This window comes from Hippocampus zosterae, chromosome 14 (assembly GCF_025434085.1).
Source record: "Hippocampus zosterae strain Florida chromosome 14, ASM2543408v3, whole genome shotgun sequence".
NCBI classification, from domain to species: domain Eukaryota; kingdom Metazoa; phylum Chordata; class Actinopteri; order Syngnathiformes; family Syngnathidae; genus Hippocampus; species Hippocampus zosterae.
Window position 1 is genome coordinate 2222799 of NC_067464.1, and position 17154 is coordinate 2239952.

Sequence of the window (17154 nt, forward strand, 5' to 3'; positions counted from 1 at the left end):
GTACGTGTATGTGCACATACGCAGAACAAAAATCTGTGAAATCTGCATGCACGGAGCAGCAAAAATCCACCCGACTGACTGATGTCAGGAGCCAAACAATGACACACATCCGAGTGGACACAGCTGGCGTGCACACGTGTTGGATGGATGGACAGTTAGATAGAGAGGCAGACAGACGGATAGACAGCTAGCTAGCTTGTTAGATAGCTAGGCAGACGGCTATATAGATAGACAGACGGACAGACAGACAGACAGCTAAGCTAGCTAGCTAGATATAGATAGCATTTATTTTTCATTATTTTACTTTTGATTTCTACTGATCTGTCATTGTTTTCTATTATTTTTGGGAATGTAACCATGTGGTATGAAAAAATTGCAACCACAATAATTGTTCCCTCTATTCCATTTTACATGCATATAAAATTAAGAAGGAAAGGCCGTTTGACAATTTTTTTTATCTCAAAACAATGCATATATCTTTCAACAGCAAAAGGCGAGATAAACAGTGAGCCAAGAGCCAATCTTCACAAGTTAAGAAGTTGTTCCGTTTTATTCAACAAGATAATTATTTTCACACATCAACACAGATAGAAAATATAGCCCGCCAAAACAAAAAATGGCAGAAGAGATCAATAACGAAAATTAAGGATGTTTTTTTTTTAACACTCAAAAATGAGATTTACGATTACTCAAAAGCACTAAAAATGCAGCAATGGCTTGTTAAATAAGGTAAGGGTGAAGACCTGAAGAAAAACACACACGCTACACTAAATGAGGCGCTCTCGTGAGGATTTCGTAGGAAATAGTACAAAAAGTTAAGCACTGTATTATGTTTGAACTGAACAATTTTGCAGGAAGGTGACTGTCGCACAAACAACGAAAAAAAAACTCAAGAAAATGCAAAATTTGAAAATGAAAAAAAAATTCCATTAAAAAAAATCTATTCTTTTATGTGGCATATTAACATATTTAGGTTGAAGTCTTATTAGTTTCTTAAAAATAATTTAACAGTAAAAAAACCAACAAAAAAACAACAACAACAACAAAAAAGATGTTTCCGCTATGTGCAATTTTTGTGCAAAATCCTACTAAAGAAAACCCCAGCGGGAACAGACTCATGCGTAACGCCGTACAATACCCATTTGTACAAAATAGCTTTCGGGGATCGTTAATAAATGTTTTTGGGTCCGCCGTTTATGAAAATATCCCCAAAAAATAAAGCACTTGTTGACGGATGTTGGATGAAACAATTTGCACAAAGTAAGCTAAAAAGTTAACTTTATACAACAATGTCGAAACGTAGAGAGTAGTCGATTAATCGTTGTTTTCTACATAATGCATGACCACGATATACTGGAAAGGGATGAAATAATTTCGCTTTTGATTATAACTTTATTGTTCATTCATTTGGCTTTACATTGAGTTTATCGTTTAGTTTTTTTTTTAGCACCACTTTCTAATAAAAGCAGTTATGGTTCATGATATTTTCATGGTATACCTACAATGATCAAGATTTGCCGGACATATATTTAAAGTCTGGAGAGATACTGAATGAAGTGGACTAATCTGGATGAGTTCTGATTAGTTTTGCCCTGATCGATGAAATGACAGAACTCCCCAGTCCAGTGACCTGAATTATGTTTGTCAAAATAAGTGTGGTGTTTAGTTCTGTGGTCTGGGGTTGAGGTTTCGGGCTTGGATTAGTGATTCAAGGTTGGGGGTAGCGTTAGGGGGGGTCATGGTGGTGTTAGATTACGATTATGCGTGTATGTTTCAATTCTAAGGATTAGGGTTTAGGGTTCAGGTTAGGATTTAGCGTTTAGTCGAGCATTGGGTTTAAGGTTATAATTTTAGTGGAGGGGTTTGGGTGTAAAATAAGACCGAGGTTTAGGGTTTAAGAGAAGGGTTTTCGGGGTTTTGATTGGGCTTTGGGTTAGATCTAAAGCCGAGTGTCAGGGTTTGGGTTTTGGAGTTCAGGGTTTAGCATTGGGTTTAGGTTAATATTTGGGATTATAAATGTTAGAGGTTAGGTTTGAGTTAAGGTGTGACATTTTGGAGTTTAGTGTTGTCAGGTTGTAAAGTTTAGGGCGAGAGTTGCATTTGGGCTTACAGTTAGGGACTTAGGGTGACAGGTTTAGTGGGTTAGGACTGGGTTGGAGTTAGTAGATTGAGGTTACTAGGTTAGCTTGAGTGTCAGGTTCAGGAGTTGGTGTAGAAGATGTTGGGGTTTGGATTGAAGAGTTTTGTTACGGTAGGTAGCAGTTACGGTGAAAGTTTTGAGGTTTAGGGTTGGGGGCTAGGGTTGAGGCTTGGATTGATCAATCTGGATTTAGTTGATATGGTTTGGGTCTTGGGTTAGCCTGATCTTAACTGGATTCAGACGATAGCATTCACACTTGGCCAAAGAATTTGGACGGTCAGAGCAATCTGACCAGAGAGTGAAGAGTAGCCGACTCAAACGTGAAGTGTGGTCACATAGCCCCAAGACCCTCTAACATAAGTCTCAAAGACCAGCAGCCGAGGCAACAGCTGCAGTCGTCTTTAGGAACGCTGGCATTGCCCGCGGTTGATTTGTTTTCCTTCGTCCTCTCAGAGGAAAACAGATTGAGCAAATCTGAGGCCTTTTGAAGTTCTATCTCCTCTTTCCGCTGCAGATGCTTTTCCCTCCCTGGCGGCGAACAGGCGGCAATTCTTGTTCTTCGTTTTTTTTTTATCGCTTTTCTCGTCTTCTGACAGCTGACGGACGCTTTAGCAAAAGTGTTCCCATGGATTTGAATTGAAGAAGCCATCCTGGATCGGCAGTCCAAAATTGTCAAGACCCTGCACAACTTTACCCGGCTCCCCGCCCCCCCAGTCCTTCAAATACGAGTCGTTCAATATAGCAGCGGTTCCCAATCAGCACTGCATTGGCCACTTGGTTCCAGACTAAACTGAGAGTCTGAGCAAAAATCCTTTTTGGGCATCAGGTAGAAAGAACCTCTTGTCTCAGTCATGCGATTTATGAAAAGTCAATCCACAACCGATCAAAAATCCATTCAATACAAATGTCTTGGAAGAGCTTCTACGGAGAGACCAAATGATGAGACAGGGGGAAGATCCGACAATTTCCAAGGAAGGAAAGCGCCCATTGCACTAAGTCGCAAAAATTTGCAAATATTTGCGCAGGTGGCAAAAGTTCAATTCTCATCGGGTTTCGTTCAAGTTTGCAAATGGTCGTCAGACGCTCACCTGAACTTGTCGCAAGGGAACTTTGGTCCAAATTTCCTTGCGACAAGAAAAAACATTTAAACCGGTGGCAAACATCTGACGCTCGTTTGCCGGACGGTTCGCGAACCTTTGCTCCCTTGAAGAAACCCTGACGGCAAAGCGCATTTTTGCTTCCTTCGACGACAGTCGCAAATGTTTTCCGATCGGTGCGTTCGGGGCTTCAGAGACAATATCGGGAAAGGTTCATTCATAGAAGATCGTCCTAATCCCTAACAATGGGTATTGTGATTTTCTTCAATGCCGGCAACAAAGGTAGTGAGTGGACTGGACTCAAGGAAAACAATTTCAGTGTCATCGTGTCATGACCCCAAGATGCGACTCGTTAAATGGCATTTCCAAATGTTGAATTTTTCTTGGATTTGTTTCGACTTTCAAAATATCGCGTGACGTGAAACCCTCCCATGGCGCAACAAAGGTTCAGGACCGGCTGCACTATAGCATCCGCTCGTTCTGGAGCGCCTTGTAGTAATGCTCCTGCTCGGCGTGGCTGCGAGCTGACACGGAGGGTCGGCGGGGCAGCGTGGACGAGCGGGACAGCATCTGGTCGTCCATCAGCAGGTCGGGGTGGGGCGGAGGGGGGAGCATGGCTGAGCACGACGGGTGGGGAGGCGGCGGCGGATGTGGCATGGAAGAGGCCGGTGGCGGTGGAGGGGGCAAGGGGGAAGAGGAGCTTTGCGGTGACGCCTGAGGAGGCGGGTGAGACAGGAGAGACGTGTGAGGGGGTGGCGGCGGGAGATGGGGCGACGACAGCTGGGGCGGGGGCGGCAGAGGGGAGGAGGAAGTAGGGTGCGGCGGGGGCGGGAGCTCCGGAGTCTCGCCACCTTGCGACTCCTTTTTCACCGGGAGCGTCCGGTAGTCCCGGTACAGCGGGGCGCCGTCCTGCCCTCGCAGCACACCGCGGTGCTTCTCCAACACCGCCGCGTCGCCCGCCATCATGTTGCCGCCGATGGTGTTCCTCCACTCCCACGGCTTCCCGTTGGACGTCGTCACCCGCACCACCGGGTGGTGGGGGGCGTGGGCGTCAATGGTTACGATGCTGCCGCTGCCGGCGATGCTGCCCGGGTTGCTGCCCATGCAGCTGTCCCGGTCGGAGGCGAGGCGGTAGTAGGGCGACTCGGAGCAGTTGGAGCCGCCGCCGGAGGAGGAGCCGCCACCCTCCGCGGAGGAGCCGCCGTGGCTTAGTTGCTTGGACATTGCCATCACCTGCAAGGGGCGAGTAAATGTCAGGAAGGAGGACACGAGTCTATCCTTTGGTTTTTGAGTCATCTGGAGTCTATCCCAGAAGGATTTTGAGTGGCTCGGGTACACCTCGGACTTGTCAGCAGCCATTGGCAGGACACTTCACATGACAATTTATACACACAAGCACACTGTGAAAAAACAACACCCCCGAGAAAAGTTTGAACCAAGACTCAAACCATTTGGGCGACAGGCGGACCATGCCCTAGGCTGGTAGGCAATCACAGGCTACGTAGAGCACGTAGCCCCACGGACCAGTTTAATCGATCCATTTTAAGATCCGCTTGTCCTCGACAAGGGTCGCAGGGGCGGTTGGGGGCAGGGACTGGAGCCTATCCCAGCTCTCTTTGGGCAGTAGGCAGGGGACATCCTGAACCGGTTCCCAACCAATCGCAGGGCAAACAGACGAACAACCATCCGCGCTAACACTCACACCGAGGGACAATTTGGAGTGTTCAGTCAGCCTGCCATGCATGTTTTTGGAATGTGGGAGGAAACCGGAGTACCCGGAGAAAAGCCACGCACGCACGGGGAGAATATGCAAACTCCACACAGGAAGGTCAATGTTGGAATCGAACCCGGTATCTCAGCACTGCGAAGTCGACGCGCTAACCACTCGACGACAGGGCCACGACCAGTTTAATGTCAGAAATATTTTCATGGACCGGTCTTTTAGGTGTGACGGATAAATACAACAAAATAATAGGATATGACCTGCATGAAAATTGTGGTATTTTCAAAACGTAATATTAAAAACGCCAAATCACAACAATAGAAACGTCCTGTCCGGCCGCATCACTCGCTGGTCACTATGGTAACGTTTAAACCTGCCTTCAAAATAAGATACAAAGTGCATGGAAAAATATGACTCACCATCGCTGCATATTATGCAGAGTGAGATTAGTGCGTGGGAATCTTCCATTGATATCCATATTTTAAGTAGGAAATACTGATACTGTACTGTCGATGAAATGTCGCCTTCTTTTTCTTGTAAGTCGTCGGCTCCTCTTTTGTCTCCTGGCTGGGCCTTTTCCCCGTCCCAAAGACTCATTTTGCTAGCTCCCGAGTTTCTTTTTAGCGTCCATCACGTGACCGAGAAGCCCGCCTTGACCTGCGTCAAGAGTGTCGTACCGTAGACTGATGTAACAGAAAATCCAATCGAATAAAATTAAACGGATGTAATCTACGTTATTTATTCTTTCTGCGCGGCCCGGTACCAAATGACCCACGGACCGGTACCGGTCCGCAGCCCGGGGGTTGCGGACCCCTAACGTAGAGACAACTAGTCAGTCACATTCACACCTATGGCTACTTTAGAGTCAGGATATCTGGGGAAAACCGAAAATGAAGAACCGCTGACGGGATTCTGATTTCGCAGCTCACCTGAGTGACTCTCGGTTGAGCGGGTGGCTGAGCAGGTTGCGCGTTGGGCACCCTGGGCGTGGACACGGCGATGGGTCCCATGCCGTGCTCCTTCGCCGCGCTCCTCTCCGCCTCGGTGAGTGAAAGCCATTTGGCGCGGGTCTTGGCGCTCTTGGGGGAGACGGGCGGCGGACGCGCCGCCTCCTCGGGGATGTGGACCAGCGGAGGAGACACGACCATCCGACCCCCGGTGGGCGTCGCCATGCCTTTATTGGCCTGCACTTTGGGGTAGAGAGAGGACGGCACCCCCTTGTCGCCCGCCTCATCCGCCGCATCCGCCACTTCCGTCCCTTCCTCGCTCTCGTTCTCATCCCGGGAACTTTGACTCCTGAGTTCCAGAGAGCGCTGCTTCCACTCTGACACGAGCTGCCGGGATCTTTGTGGGTCCAGGGGCACGTGGAAGGTCATGTGGCGCTGCGAGATGGGCGGCTCATCGGAGGGCGAGATGGGGCTGTTGCCGTTGGCCACCCGGGGCAGGGTGTTGCTGAACGTCACCATCGTCTCCTTGCCCATGGGCCCGCGGGTGGCCAGGAGCTCCACGTCGGCACTGGCTCGCTTCAGGGAGGCCAGGGAGGCTTTCTCCCGCCTCACCTTGCTGCGCCCCCCCGAAGCCATGGCCACGGCCAGCTCCTCACGGCTCTCCGACACCCGCGGCGTCTTCCTGTAGAGGGAGTCGTGACTGCGCTGACTCAGCACCCTCAGGGTGTCCTTATGCGGCGTCGTCAACGATTTGGGCTGAGGCGACGCGTCTTCTTCGGACGCTTTGAAGTTTGCCACTGCGTACACGGCCTGCGGGTGGGGAGGGGGTGGCAATGACATCAGGGGCGAGATCCAATACAGTATGTCCTCCCTTATGGGCTTTACATTTAACACACAGGAGTGATTGTGTTATTGGGCTATGGGGCGGAGTTCCTTGAGCCCCGTGAAATCTGCCTAGCAACACGGAGAGTTGTAATTTTTCATTTTTCTCATCGAGTATTAAAACGGATTTTATTTACATACTCCTCTTATTGGTCCTGATTAGTATTGATCCTGATTTTAACAGAAATATTTATTTATATATCATATAAATATATTTATAAATATATAATAATAATTATTTATTTAAATAAATGATTTGTTGATTTATATTTTATAATATGTACTTTTTTTTTTTTACAGGATAGAAAAATACAAAGCATCTATCGATCCATTATCTTAACCTCTAATTCTGACGAGGGTCGTCAGCATGGTGGAATCTGTCCCAGCCATCTTCGGGCAGTTGGCGGGGGGGACACCCTGAACTGGTTGCCAGCCAATCGCAGGGCACAAATTGACAAACAACCATCCGCGCTCACACTCACGCCTCGGGACAATTTCAAGTGTTCTAATATGGACCAAATGGGACTTTTGTAAAATTAAAATTAGAAAAAAAAGAAGCGCTAAAGAAGAAAAAAAAACACTGTACAGTATTGTCAGGAGTATTCGGTTGGATTTGAAAATGTGTTCACTTTTTTTGAGAAATTTTATCTCCGTTTTTTTTAAATACTTTTTTTTTGTTTTTGTCTTGAGAAAAGAAGAGATAAAACGAATTAAGAGGAAGTGAAAAGTTCCCCTGCCTCACAACATGAAGGACAAGAGGGAAAATCTGCAGCGACTCCTTTTTTTCTTCTCCTCCTTTCACTTTCTCCTCCCTAAACTCGAGTGTGAAATTGCTGCGGCGAATTCTTATCCGATTACCGCTTCTCTCTCTGTCGCTCTCGCAATAAGCAAGGCTAAATATAGCTCGCCGGGAGAGAAAAAAGAAAGAGGAGGTGACGAATAAAAGAGTTTGTGTTGGCGCGCACAATAGGACAAAAATCCAAGTAAAAGCGCTTCATTGGAAGAGACGGCGTCCTTCGACTCCTGCCAAATGCCGGCTTGATGACGTGCAATGCAAGCTGCATGTCACAACTAGAAATGGAGACAACCGCATTGTAAGTTTTGATTTTCTTCATGATTATTATTTTTGCTGCAGGTCTCGTATTGGCAAAAACGGCACGAGCAATTTCTTTTTTTAAAACAAATAATAGATCGTGAATGCAACTTCTGTAGAAAGTGCGTATGAACGCTGAAGGGCCGAGAAAGTTTCAGAAAATCGACAAATGTGATTTTTAATTTTTTGGGGTGGAAAAAAAAACTTATGATACGTGTAGGCATGCGAGAAAAAAAAAATTGGTGATCAATTGCGATCAATTGTGAATCAAATTGCGAGCAGGCCATTCGACAAGAGGCAGGGCTGCGCCGCTGTGGGAGTGGTGACAGGCATCTTTAATCATAGCCGATTAACGTGGAAAACTGTAAATAGAGCCTATTGTGTCAAAATGGATGTCACGCAAACGATTTCCGCACCGACTGACCAGGTAGACGCCGACGCCGGCTCCGATCAGGTAGCCCACGTATACGTCGATGGGGTGGCTTCGATGCTGGGTGATCTGCGTGAGGCCGGCCATGCCCGCCGCCATGCAGAAGGCGAACACCAACAGTGGCTTGAGCAACTTTGTGGTGGCGCCGATGCTGGCGTTGAAGTACATCTGAGGGCACAATAGATGCGAGTAATTACCTCAGCGAATGAAGTCAACCAGTTGCAAAAATTTTTGCGTTGCCGAGAAGTCAAAACGCCAAAATATGTCCAAAGATTTCGCTTTGAAGTTGAAAAATATCTAATCAAGTGTTTGCCGTTGTGTGTCAACACATTCGGGATCCACACTGGAACGGTTTCCCCGACAGGAAAAACGCCGACTTTGCACAAAGTGAAGATGCCTTTTCAGCACTTTTTTTGCAACGCAGCAGTCACAACAAAATCCTCCAGAATGATTATTTGATCAAAATATCAGCAACGCCTTACCAAATGAAAATGCGCTTCATAGAATTCCTCATGTGTTGCAAATTAAATCAAAGTAGAAGGAAATTCTTTAAAAAAAAAAAGGATGCTTACAGAAATGTAGACAGCGGCAAAGCCGGAAAGTGTTGCATGCTGGGATGGGAATGTTTTCCTGCAAAGAGCACAAAAAAAACAGGTTTGTACAACAACACAAGTCAAACATGTCATTGGGATTGTTGAATGCAGCGTAATAAGGGCGCTGCACATTTTCAGCAGGATCGGATTAGCCCGCTATCGGCTGCATTAGCAATAATCTCCATTGTTGCGTTGGAGCGTTGCGCAGGAAGCAGTCGAGGGAATCCGTTGTTGGAAATACACGTTTGGTTTTCCGTCTTCCGACCGTGACAAAATAAATCGGGTGACAGGATAACGTTATTGCAAGAATATGGAGGTGTCATTTTGATTTTTTTGTGAAATATATATTTTTTTAATATGTAGGCCATTTGAAAACATGGAGCTTTATGCATAGTATAATATTACAATTTTTTGTTGAATTTTGTGGGTGCGGGGGAATGACCCACAAAAAGAGTTTTTGCACTAAATGGTGGTTTGCTGTTCAACAGTTTTGTGCTGCCTTTGAATGATCATTTTTATGCACAAACTCACACCAAAGGGCTGTTTTGTACTTTTTCAAACCCTTTGTTGTCGAAAGCTGCATTGAGAAATATTTTCAACCCCCCCCCCCCAAAAAAAACAAAAAAGGAATTATGATGATATTATTTGTGCACATCTGCACATATTCGGACCGTATTTAAAATGGCGATTATTGTCGTCCAGCCGGTATAAGGAAATGCGTGGCCCTCGTGCTTGTCGTCCTACCTTGCCGACATGATGGCGTACTGGTCTTTGCCAGTGCAGATGTCCTGCGTGATGTAGGCGTTGTTGTCGCAGGCCACACCCGGCGCCGTGTAATTGGGCTGGCAGACGGTGAGGAAGAAGGGGGCGTGGTAGCCGGTGGCCAGCTGGATGACATCTGTCACCAGCGCCGTTGCTAGGAGACCAAACACGTGAACACCTGAACGGTAACAAAGGAGGAGGGAGGCGGGCGGGCGTCAAGGTCAGCTCGAACTTCCAAAGGGTTTGAAGTTAAAAAAAAAAAACGACAAAGTGCCTTGTGTGGTTTCGCCACCTGAACGCACAAACAAAAGCAAACAAGTGGAGCGATTCAATTTGCACTCCAAAAGCGTCAAAGCGGGCCTGGAGATATTTACCATCGCATCACGCCTCTTTAGCACTCGGTCAGCCTTCATTTAACACATCTAATTAGTTCATTAGCCGACTCCCCCCAAAAACAGGTTAAGTGAGCATCCTCGGCTGGTTTGTAAAGAAGTTCGACCGTACACAGCATATCATCAGGTATGTCCATTTTTTTTTAACGTTTACGTTTAATGGGGTGTCCACATTCCGTACAAACCGAAGAAATGTATCAGGCGGTGGCTTACTGACCCACAAAGCGCACGGTCCTGCGCAGGAAGGAGTTGAAGCTACACCCGCCGGCGTTGATGCTGCTCTCCGTCTTCGGGCAGGTCTTGAGTTTGGACTGCATGCAGTACATGAGGCCCTCCCCCATCATGATCTGTGGACAAAAGCCAGGAAGTGAAAAAAACCCCCAAAACAAAACAGGAAAAAAAAAACTAGGGCTGATGGAGAACGTAGACTAAAACACTATTGATGTTGTTGATCGCTTCCAATCAAGGTGACGGATGACTTTGCTGCTTCTTTCCATGCTGCTGGTGGATAAACAGTGTGTGTGTGTGTGTGTGTTAGCATTGCCTGAGGAAGCCTGCGGTGTGTGCCAAAGTGCAACAAGGGTTTATTGGGCAATGCTGTCCAGTGATTGTGTAATTTTCGTAGAGGAGATTGAATCGTTGTCCCTGCGCACATTCGCGATCGTCAGCGGTTGTGTATTGTTGATGTCCCGCTTCTCATTCCACTTTCGAATGGGGAAGTCAGCATGTTAGCATAGGGCAAAAAGTCACGCCAAACTGGAGTGAGAACAAACAGAAACAGAAAATCGCGAAACCCCCCCCCCCAAAAAAACTGAAAAATATGATATCCGATCCCCGAGCTGATCAGAAGAGTCAGACTCCACTATTTGCGGGTATTTAGACCCAGCCTGGCCAACGATTAGCCAGAATTTGCGCGCTAAGCTAACTTTAGCTTCATGATAGGGTAAAAACTATCCTCCTGATTTTCATTCTCCAAAAACTGTATTTTTGCTACTACTCTTACCGACGCGGCGGGTCCAGCGAAAGCCAGGCTGAGCAGCATGAGCAGCGGGATGAGCTCATCGCCCGTCTCCACGTAGGGCATGGAGAGGTCGCGGTCGTAGCAACGGAAGCCCACCACGGCGGGAGACAAGACGTCCGTCAGCTCCAAGAAGTACAGCGACACCAAGGACGACAGCACGATGGGGAGCTGCGCCGCATAAGCAAAAGGGATACGCTTGATACGTTTCACCATGACGACATTAAAACAAAAACCCCCCAAAAAGGTGTTTCAGTGAACATTGACGTTACCTCCACAAAGTAAAAACATGGCAGCAGGGTCATGCTGTCTTTGGGGGGTTTCTTCTTGGTTCGGTTTTTGGGGGACGTCATCTTGGGGTGGGACCACTCGCAGGCTGGTTTGGGACAGGACATGTCGGGTTAAGTGTTAGTCGCGCATGGCACGTTTGTTTTGCGTCGTTGTTTTTGAACGATAGAAACACACACGTCGACTGAACAGACAGAAACGGGTGAACAAAGAAAATGCAAGCAAACGTCGACTAATATCTCCTTTTTGGTCTTTCCTGATGCTCCCTTTCCTAATGTCTCTTTCGCGACAATCCCTTTCTTCATGTCTCCTTTCCTACAGAGCTTTCCGTAATGTGCCTTCTCGGAGTTGCCTTTCCCGATGTCTCCTTGCCGACAATCTCTTAGCTTATTATCCTTTCCTGAATATGTGATTCCTTCAGATGCCTCATGTCACCTTTGATCCCTTTTGCGAATGTCAACATCTCCGCAAATGTCTTTCCTAAGGTTTCCTTCCCAATGGTCACTTTCCGAAAGTCTTCTTCCCTTGCAGAGCCTTCCTTGATGCCCCCTTCTCCGAGTTGCCTTTCCTAGCGTCACCTTCCCTACAATTTCGCTCCTATTGTTTTCTTGCTTATTATCCCTTTCCTTATACCTCATTCCTTAAGATGCCTGACATCACATTGGCTTTGATCCTTTTCCTAAAGTTTCCTTCCCTAAGATCTCTTTCCTAATGTCTCCTTACCTGGGTATGGTGATTATGTCTCATCACTTAAGATGCCTTCATGTCGCCGTCCCTTTGCTCCCTTTCCTGGTTCCTCATTCCTTAAGATGCCTGATAGCACCTTGGCTTCGATCCCTTTCCCAAAGTCTCCTTACCTAAGATCTCTTTTCTAATGTCTCCTTACTTGGGTATGGTGAGTGTGTCTCATTCCTTAAGATGCCAAATGTCATCGTTCCTTTGCTCCCTTTCCTTATGGCTCAATCCTTAAGATGCCTGATAACACCTTGGCTTCGATCCCATCTCCTAACGTCTCCTTCCCTTCGATCTCCGAATGTCCTTTTCCCTTTGGTGCCTTTGTTAGTGTCTCTGGTCCGACGATCTCCTTCTTCTTGTCCCTTCTTCCCTACAGGAGATTTTCGACTGTCTGCTGCCCTAGGATCTGGTTTCTAATGTCTCTTTCCCTTACTATCCTTTTCCTAATGTCTCTTTCCTATGTGGCCCTATCGCTTTTTCCTTTCTGACGCTCCCCTTTCCTCGTGTTTCCTTGCCTACGATCTTTCTCGACAATCTGTGTTTTTAATGTCTCCTTAGCTGCGATCCCTTTTCTAATGTCTCTTTCCTCATGCTTCTTTTCCTAATGTCTCCTTCCCATTGATCCCTCGACAGCCTTTCCTTCCCGAAGATGTCATTCAAATATCTCCTTCCCCGCCCTTCCCGAAGCTCCCTTTCCTAACATCTCTTCCCTTATGAGCCCTTTCCTAATGTTTCCTTAACCATGATCCTTCCCCCTCATTTCTACATAAATACGGTGTTCTTGCATTCCAGATGAACAATTAAAAAAACTAAAATTATGTGTCATTCCCTCTGATTGCCTATGCCAAGTATTTTATCCCCCCAACCCCCTTCGTGGTACTTGATAAGAAAAAAAAAAACCCTGTAGATCTCCATCCTTCTCTCCTCTTTCCTTCCCCACGTCCGCTGAGCAACATATCAGCTCGAAGAGGACGTCGGGATGGCTGGATGGTCTCCAGTGTGGCGGAAAAGCTGCTTAGTAGGAGCCGAGCCCCCTCCCCAGCGTCATCTCAGTGACCTGCTCTACTCACACACACACTCAAACCTGCCCCCTCCTTTAAATGACATCACACACACACACGCGCTCCTGTCACACAATGTGCCTTTCTCGCAGAAGAGGGGTGGCTTGTTTATCTCCCAAAAAAACGGCATTTGTTTCTCTGAAGCACTTTTGCGTGAATGTGACAGCAAAATGTCGGCCGGCCGCATCCGACGAGACTTCAACCTTGTGTGTGTGTGTGTGGTGGACAAAATCACAGTATGTCAGCATACCAGACAGTCCGAAGGACCACCGACATGAGTGGGGGTGGGTTTATTTTCCAGACTGACATGGGAAGAATAGCATTTAAAAAATGGCATGGAAACAGGAGCCCAGAACAGTTCCATGAAACCTTTAAACAAAAGAATGAAGCCAATTGATCGACCAATCTGATTGTGTCGGTCCACTCACAAAAAAATACAGTCAAAGAGTAAAGATGCTCAACATGGGTTGGCTCAGGCTGCAGGAAAGTTGAAGAGGAGCTTCGAAAAGGGACTTCAGCTCTGCAATCAAGTTTTCTTGGTTTCTCAGGGAAAACATGTTCATGGGTCACTTTGACCCGCTGCCTGTTCAATCATCAAGCACTTCATCCGCAAATATAATTGAAAAAGATGCAAATTAAAATTCCTATCCGTCAAGGACTTTAATTAGCAATTAACGTCAGGTTTTACCCTCTTGTTGTGTCTGTTTCGTAGCCTTCATCAGAAATGTTCACGTTGACCCACCTCATTCTCAAAATAGATAAAAAAAAACACACATTTGAAAGAACAGTTTTAAATGGTCTCATTATCATTTAACCGGAAGTCAATGCTTACCTCATGTCCATTCCGTACATAAGCAATATTCACGGGTCAATGTGACCCGCTGTTTAATCAGCAGCAATCATTGTAAATAATCTCAATGCAAATTATGTTCTCATTCTGAATCCAGCAGAATAATTTTTCTGGGTCTGATTTTACAACTTTAAAAGGGTCATTTTGACCCGTCCGGCAACACAGTGTTTTAAAATGACGTGTATTGTTCAAATGACAATGATTTGAGCATCACAGAAGGGCAGCTAATGAAAGGCATCACGCAAGTTGCCGGTGAGATCATCAATTATGGAATGTACACACACCCGAGCACATGCAGACACGAGCTCACGCACGCACACACACATACACACACACACACACACACACACACACAGTGCTGCTCACCTCTATCCCGGGGGCTCCGTGAATTCACCGAGTCCCGTCGCCCCCTTCGCCCCCGGCGTGCTCTGGCGTGCTGCTCCAGTTTGGCGGCTCTATGCCCGTCCGTCCCTTTAATCCAGATCCATGTCCTCTACAAAAAACCCAAATCCCAGTTGAGGTGGATGCTGAATGTTGGCTGGGATGCGAGGATGGCGTCAAAGGATGCAGATGGCGGAAAAAGTGCCCAAAATGTGCTCCGATTGTGGAGTAAAATCTTCACGTGCTTCCACCGTGGTGTTGCTGGTGCAGGCTAAGGGGTGGGGAGTGAGGGGGTGGGGAGTGGTGGGGGTCCGGATCATCCACTTCTTCTCCTATTATCATCCAGCGGTATTCACGATATTCCTGAGAATTCCAAATCACGGGGGTGTAAAAAAAAAAATTAATTCAAGGAGCAATCTTCCACTGAGCTTTTTTTTTTTCCAGGCAAGCGCCCCGGTGTTCGGTTTATTCGGGTACGCAGTCACAAAGGCAAGCACAAGAAGGGGGGGGGGGTGGGTAGGTGAGGGTACAAGGGGGAGGAGAGAGTGGTGCACCGATGGTGGGGGGAGGAGACAGTCTGCTCCACACTTCCACTTCTTCCATGAGACAAAAAAAGGGGGGTCGGGGGGGGGGGCGGGGATCAGCGGAGTGTGCACAAGCATGGGATGAAGAGGAGGAGGAAGACAAGCTCTCATCAATGAAGAAGCAATGCAAGTGCATATGTGTGTGTGTGTGTGTGTGTGTGTGTGTGTGTGTGTGTCGGGGAATACTATGGACGTTTTCCCAAGTATTAGCACAATTGTGAGCTGAACTTGAAAAGTTCTTTTGGGCTGACAGTAAACAATACAGAGGAGTTCGAAACATCACTTCTCCAGTTGACATCACAGTCAAGATCAAGAGGGACTCTTGAAATTCAGACGTAAATAAACCACAAAATACAACGAAACCTTTTTGCCTCTTTGAACATTTTGGGCCACCGTACTTCATGATGACCATTGACGATGCTAAAGAATGATTCGCATCACTCTTTGTGTTTGCATCGGAGTCCACAACCGCTGTGACCAAGTGGGACTCTTAACTGGGTGCTACGCCAGTGGGAAATGTTCAGCAACAGAATCGCTTTGTATTTCCTGGTTCTGTTGCGAGGCAGAATTTATTAGCCAGTGTAGGTCATGTATTTGTGTGCCCCCCCGCACCCCCCGCAATCCAAAACCCCCATTTAGGCCACTATACTAAGACTTCAAACTACTGCAATGACCAACAGGGACTCTTAAATGGGTTGTGATGGGGACGAAGTTGCTTCTTCTCCATCTTACATCACTTGTTGCTAGGCAGAATTCTATGGCCAATAGCAAAATTCTGCTTATGTCACGTATTTCACTTGTTGCTAGGCAGTTTTGTGGGGTCAAGTGTTAAGTCATGACTGCCCAAGTGGCCAAATAACAAAATGAACTCATGTCAACACAGCCTAAGGAAATGAAAGCAAAACATTACGATGAAGGCTTATGATACACATTTGCTCTGTATTAAACATAAAACACAAACTCGGCACGACTACCGATTCTTGTCATGTAAAAACAAACGGAAAAAAAACATGCTTCTAAAAATGGTGGCTGGCCTGTGAATCAATGTTACAACTGGAGTGTGTGTGACACCCACACACACACACACACACTCACACACACACAGAATGCTAATATGTGTACATTCCGGAATGCTTCAAGCCCCCCCCCCCAAAAAAAAACACCCCCACACCATGAATGGGGGGCGACATTTATCCTGCTTGCAGTTGCCAAGGAAATTCTCTATTCTCTATGAAGGGGGAAGGAGGGGAATGTCTGGGCTCATGCACACCCTTGCAGCCCCCCCCCCCCACACACACCCATCCACCACATCCAATAAGAGGCTATGCTTGGTCACAGCTGGTCCGAGCTAATCAACTCATCACTCCTGTTTACCTTCACAGACTGAGCACAATACAGGCCATGTGTGTGTGTGTGTGTGGAGGGGGGGGGGATTCATAACTTTAATTAAAATTATTCAAGACTGCGGCTCACACATGTGCTTCAGTTACCTTGTGGGAAGCGTTCGTATGTCATTTGCAAGTCACCCTGAAATGTTCTCATTTCAAATACGCAATAAGAAATACAAAAAAAATGGGTTTTACCTGGTTTGTGTGGTCCCCACACCGTCGCAGGTCCCGTGATGTGACTGTGTAAACAAACATGTCCCCACCAATTCATGATTACAAGAACACACACACACTCACACAAACACACACGGTTAAGAATGGCTCATACATATCATATGATGCCTGATTTGTGGCCCTCTACACTGCAATAGGTCCCCCGTAATGTGACGGCACACCTCAGTGCAGCTGACACATTTCCCCCAGCGGCTGTGAATACACACCTACACACGTGCACAATGATGCGATTGTCTTGCGATTGATGTCCTCTGTTTTCGGGCCACCCAGCACACTAAACAAACAACAGCACTAAACGTGTGTTACGTCACGACAAGCGCAAAGCAGCAGCGACAAAGGGCCAGTGGCGAATAATCATCTGCACGTTCAATGCAGAACGGGTCGCTAATTGACACGCACACTTGGCCTTGTTCCCGATGCACCACACACACACACTGCAGTCCCGTATGGCAGTAGATGATTGCAGGTGATGATTCGTGGTCACCCTCAACATATCCAGTGGCAGAATTTAATTTGGCATTGGTGCAAATGGAGCGAATACAAAGTTGAGTGCTTA

At 46.9% G+C, this 17154-nt stretch overlaps 1 protein-coding gene across 2 annotated transcripts; it reads right to left on the reverse strand.

Moving 5' to 3' along the window:
- Positions 1-523: 523 nt before the first annotated feature.
- plppr3a (phospholipid phosphatase related 3a) lies at positions 524-17044 on the reverse strand. 2 transcript variants are annotated; one of them, XM_052085531.1, is made up of 10 exons: positions 16560-17044; positions 14378-14988; positions 11350-11453; positions 11063-11248; positions 10277-10406; positions 9650-9845; positions 8885-8942; positions 8307-8480; positions 5890-6717; positions 524-4470 (listed from the first exon to the last, which is right to left on the reverse strand). In XM_052085531.1, the coding sequence occupies exons 3-10, from the start codon at positions 11428-11430 to the stop codon at positions 3700-3702; spliced, it is 2424 nt and encodes an 807-aa protein (XP_051941491.1). In that variant the 5' UTR covers positions 11431-11453; positions 14378-14988; positions 16560-17044; the 3' UTR covers positions 524-3699. The 2 variants fall into 2 exon arrangements, with proteins under 2 accessions (XP_051941491.1, XP_051941492.1); XM_052085532.1 differs by lacking the exons at positions 14378-14988; positions 16560-17044 and adding an exon at positions 12089-13883.
- Between the last annotated feature and the right edge of the window lie 110 nt (positions 17045-17154).

Coding starts and splice junctions, on each gene's coding strand:
- plppr3a (XM_052085531.1), bottom strand. CDS start 11,430: ATGACGTCCCCCAAAAACCGAACCAAGAAGAAACCCCCCAAAGACAGC. Junction 9,846..10,276: donor CAGGACCGTGCGCTTTGTGG/GTCAGTAAGCCA, acceptor GTTACCGTTCAG/GTGTTCACGTGTTTGGTCTC. Junction 4,471..5,889: donor CTCAACCGAGAGTCACTCAG/GTGAGCTGCGAA, acceptor CGCCCCTTGCAG/GTGATGGCAATGTCCAAGCA.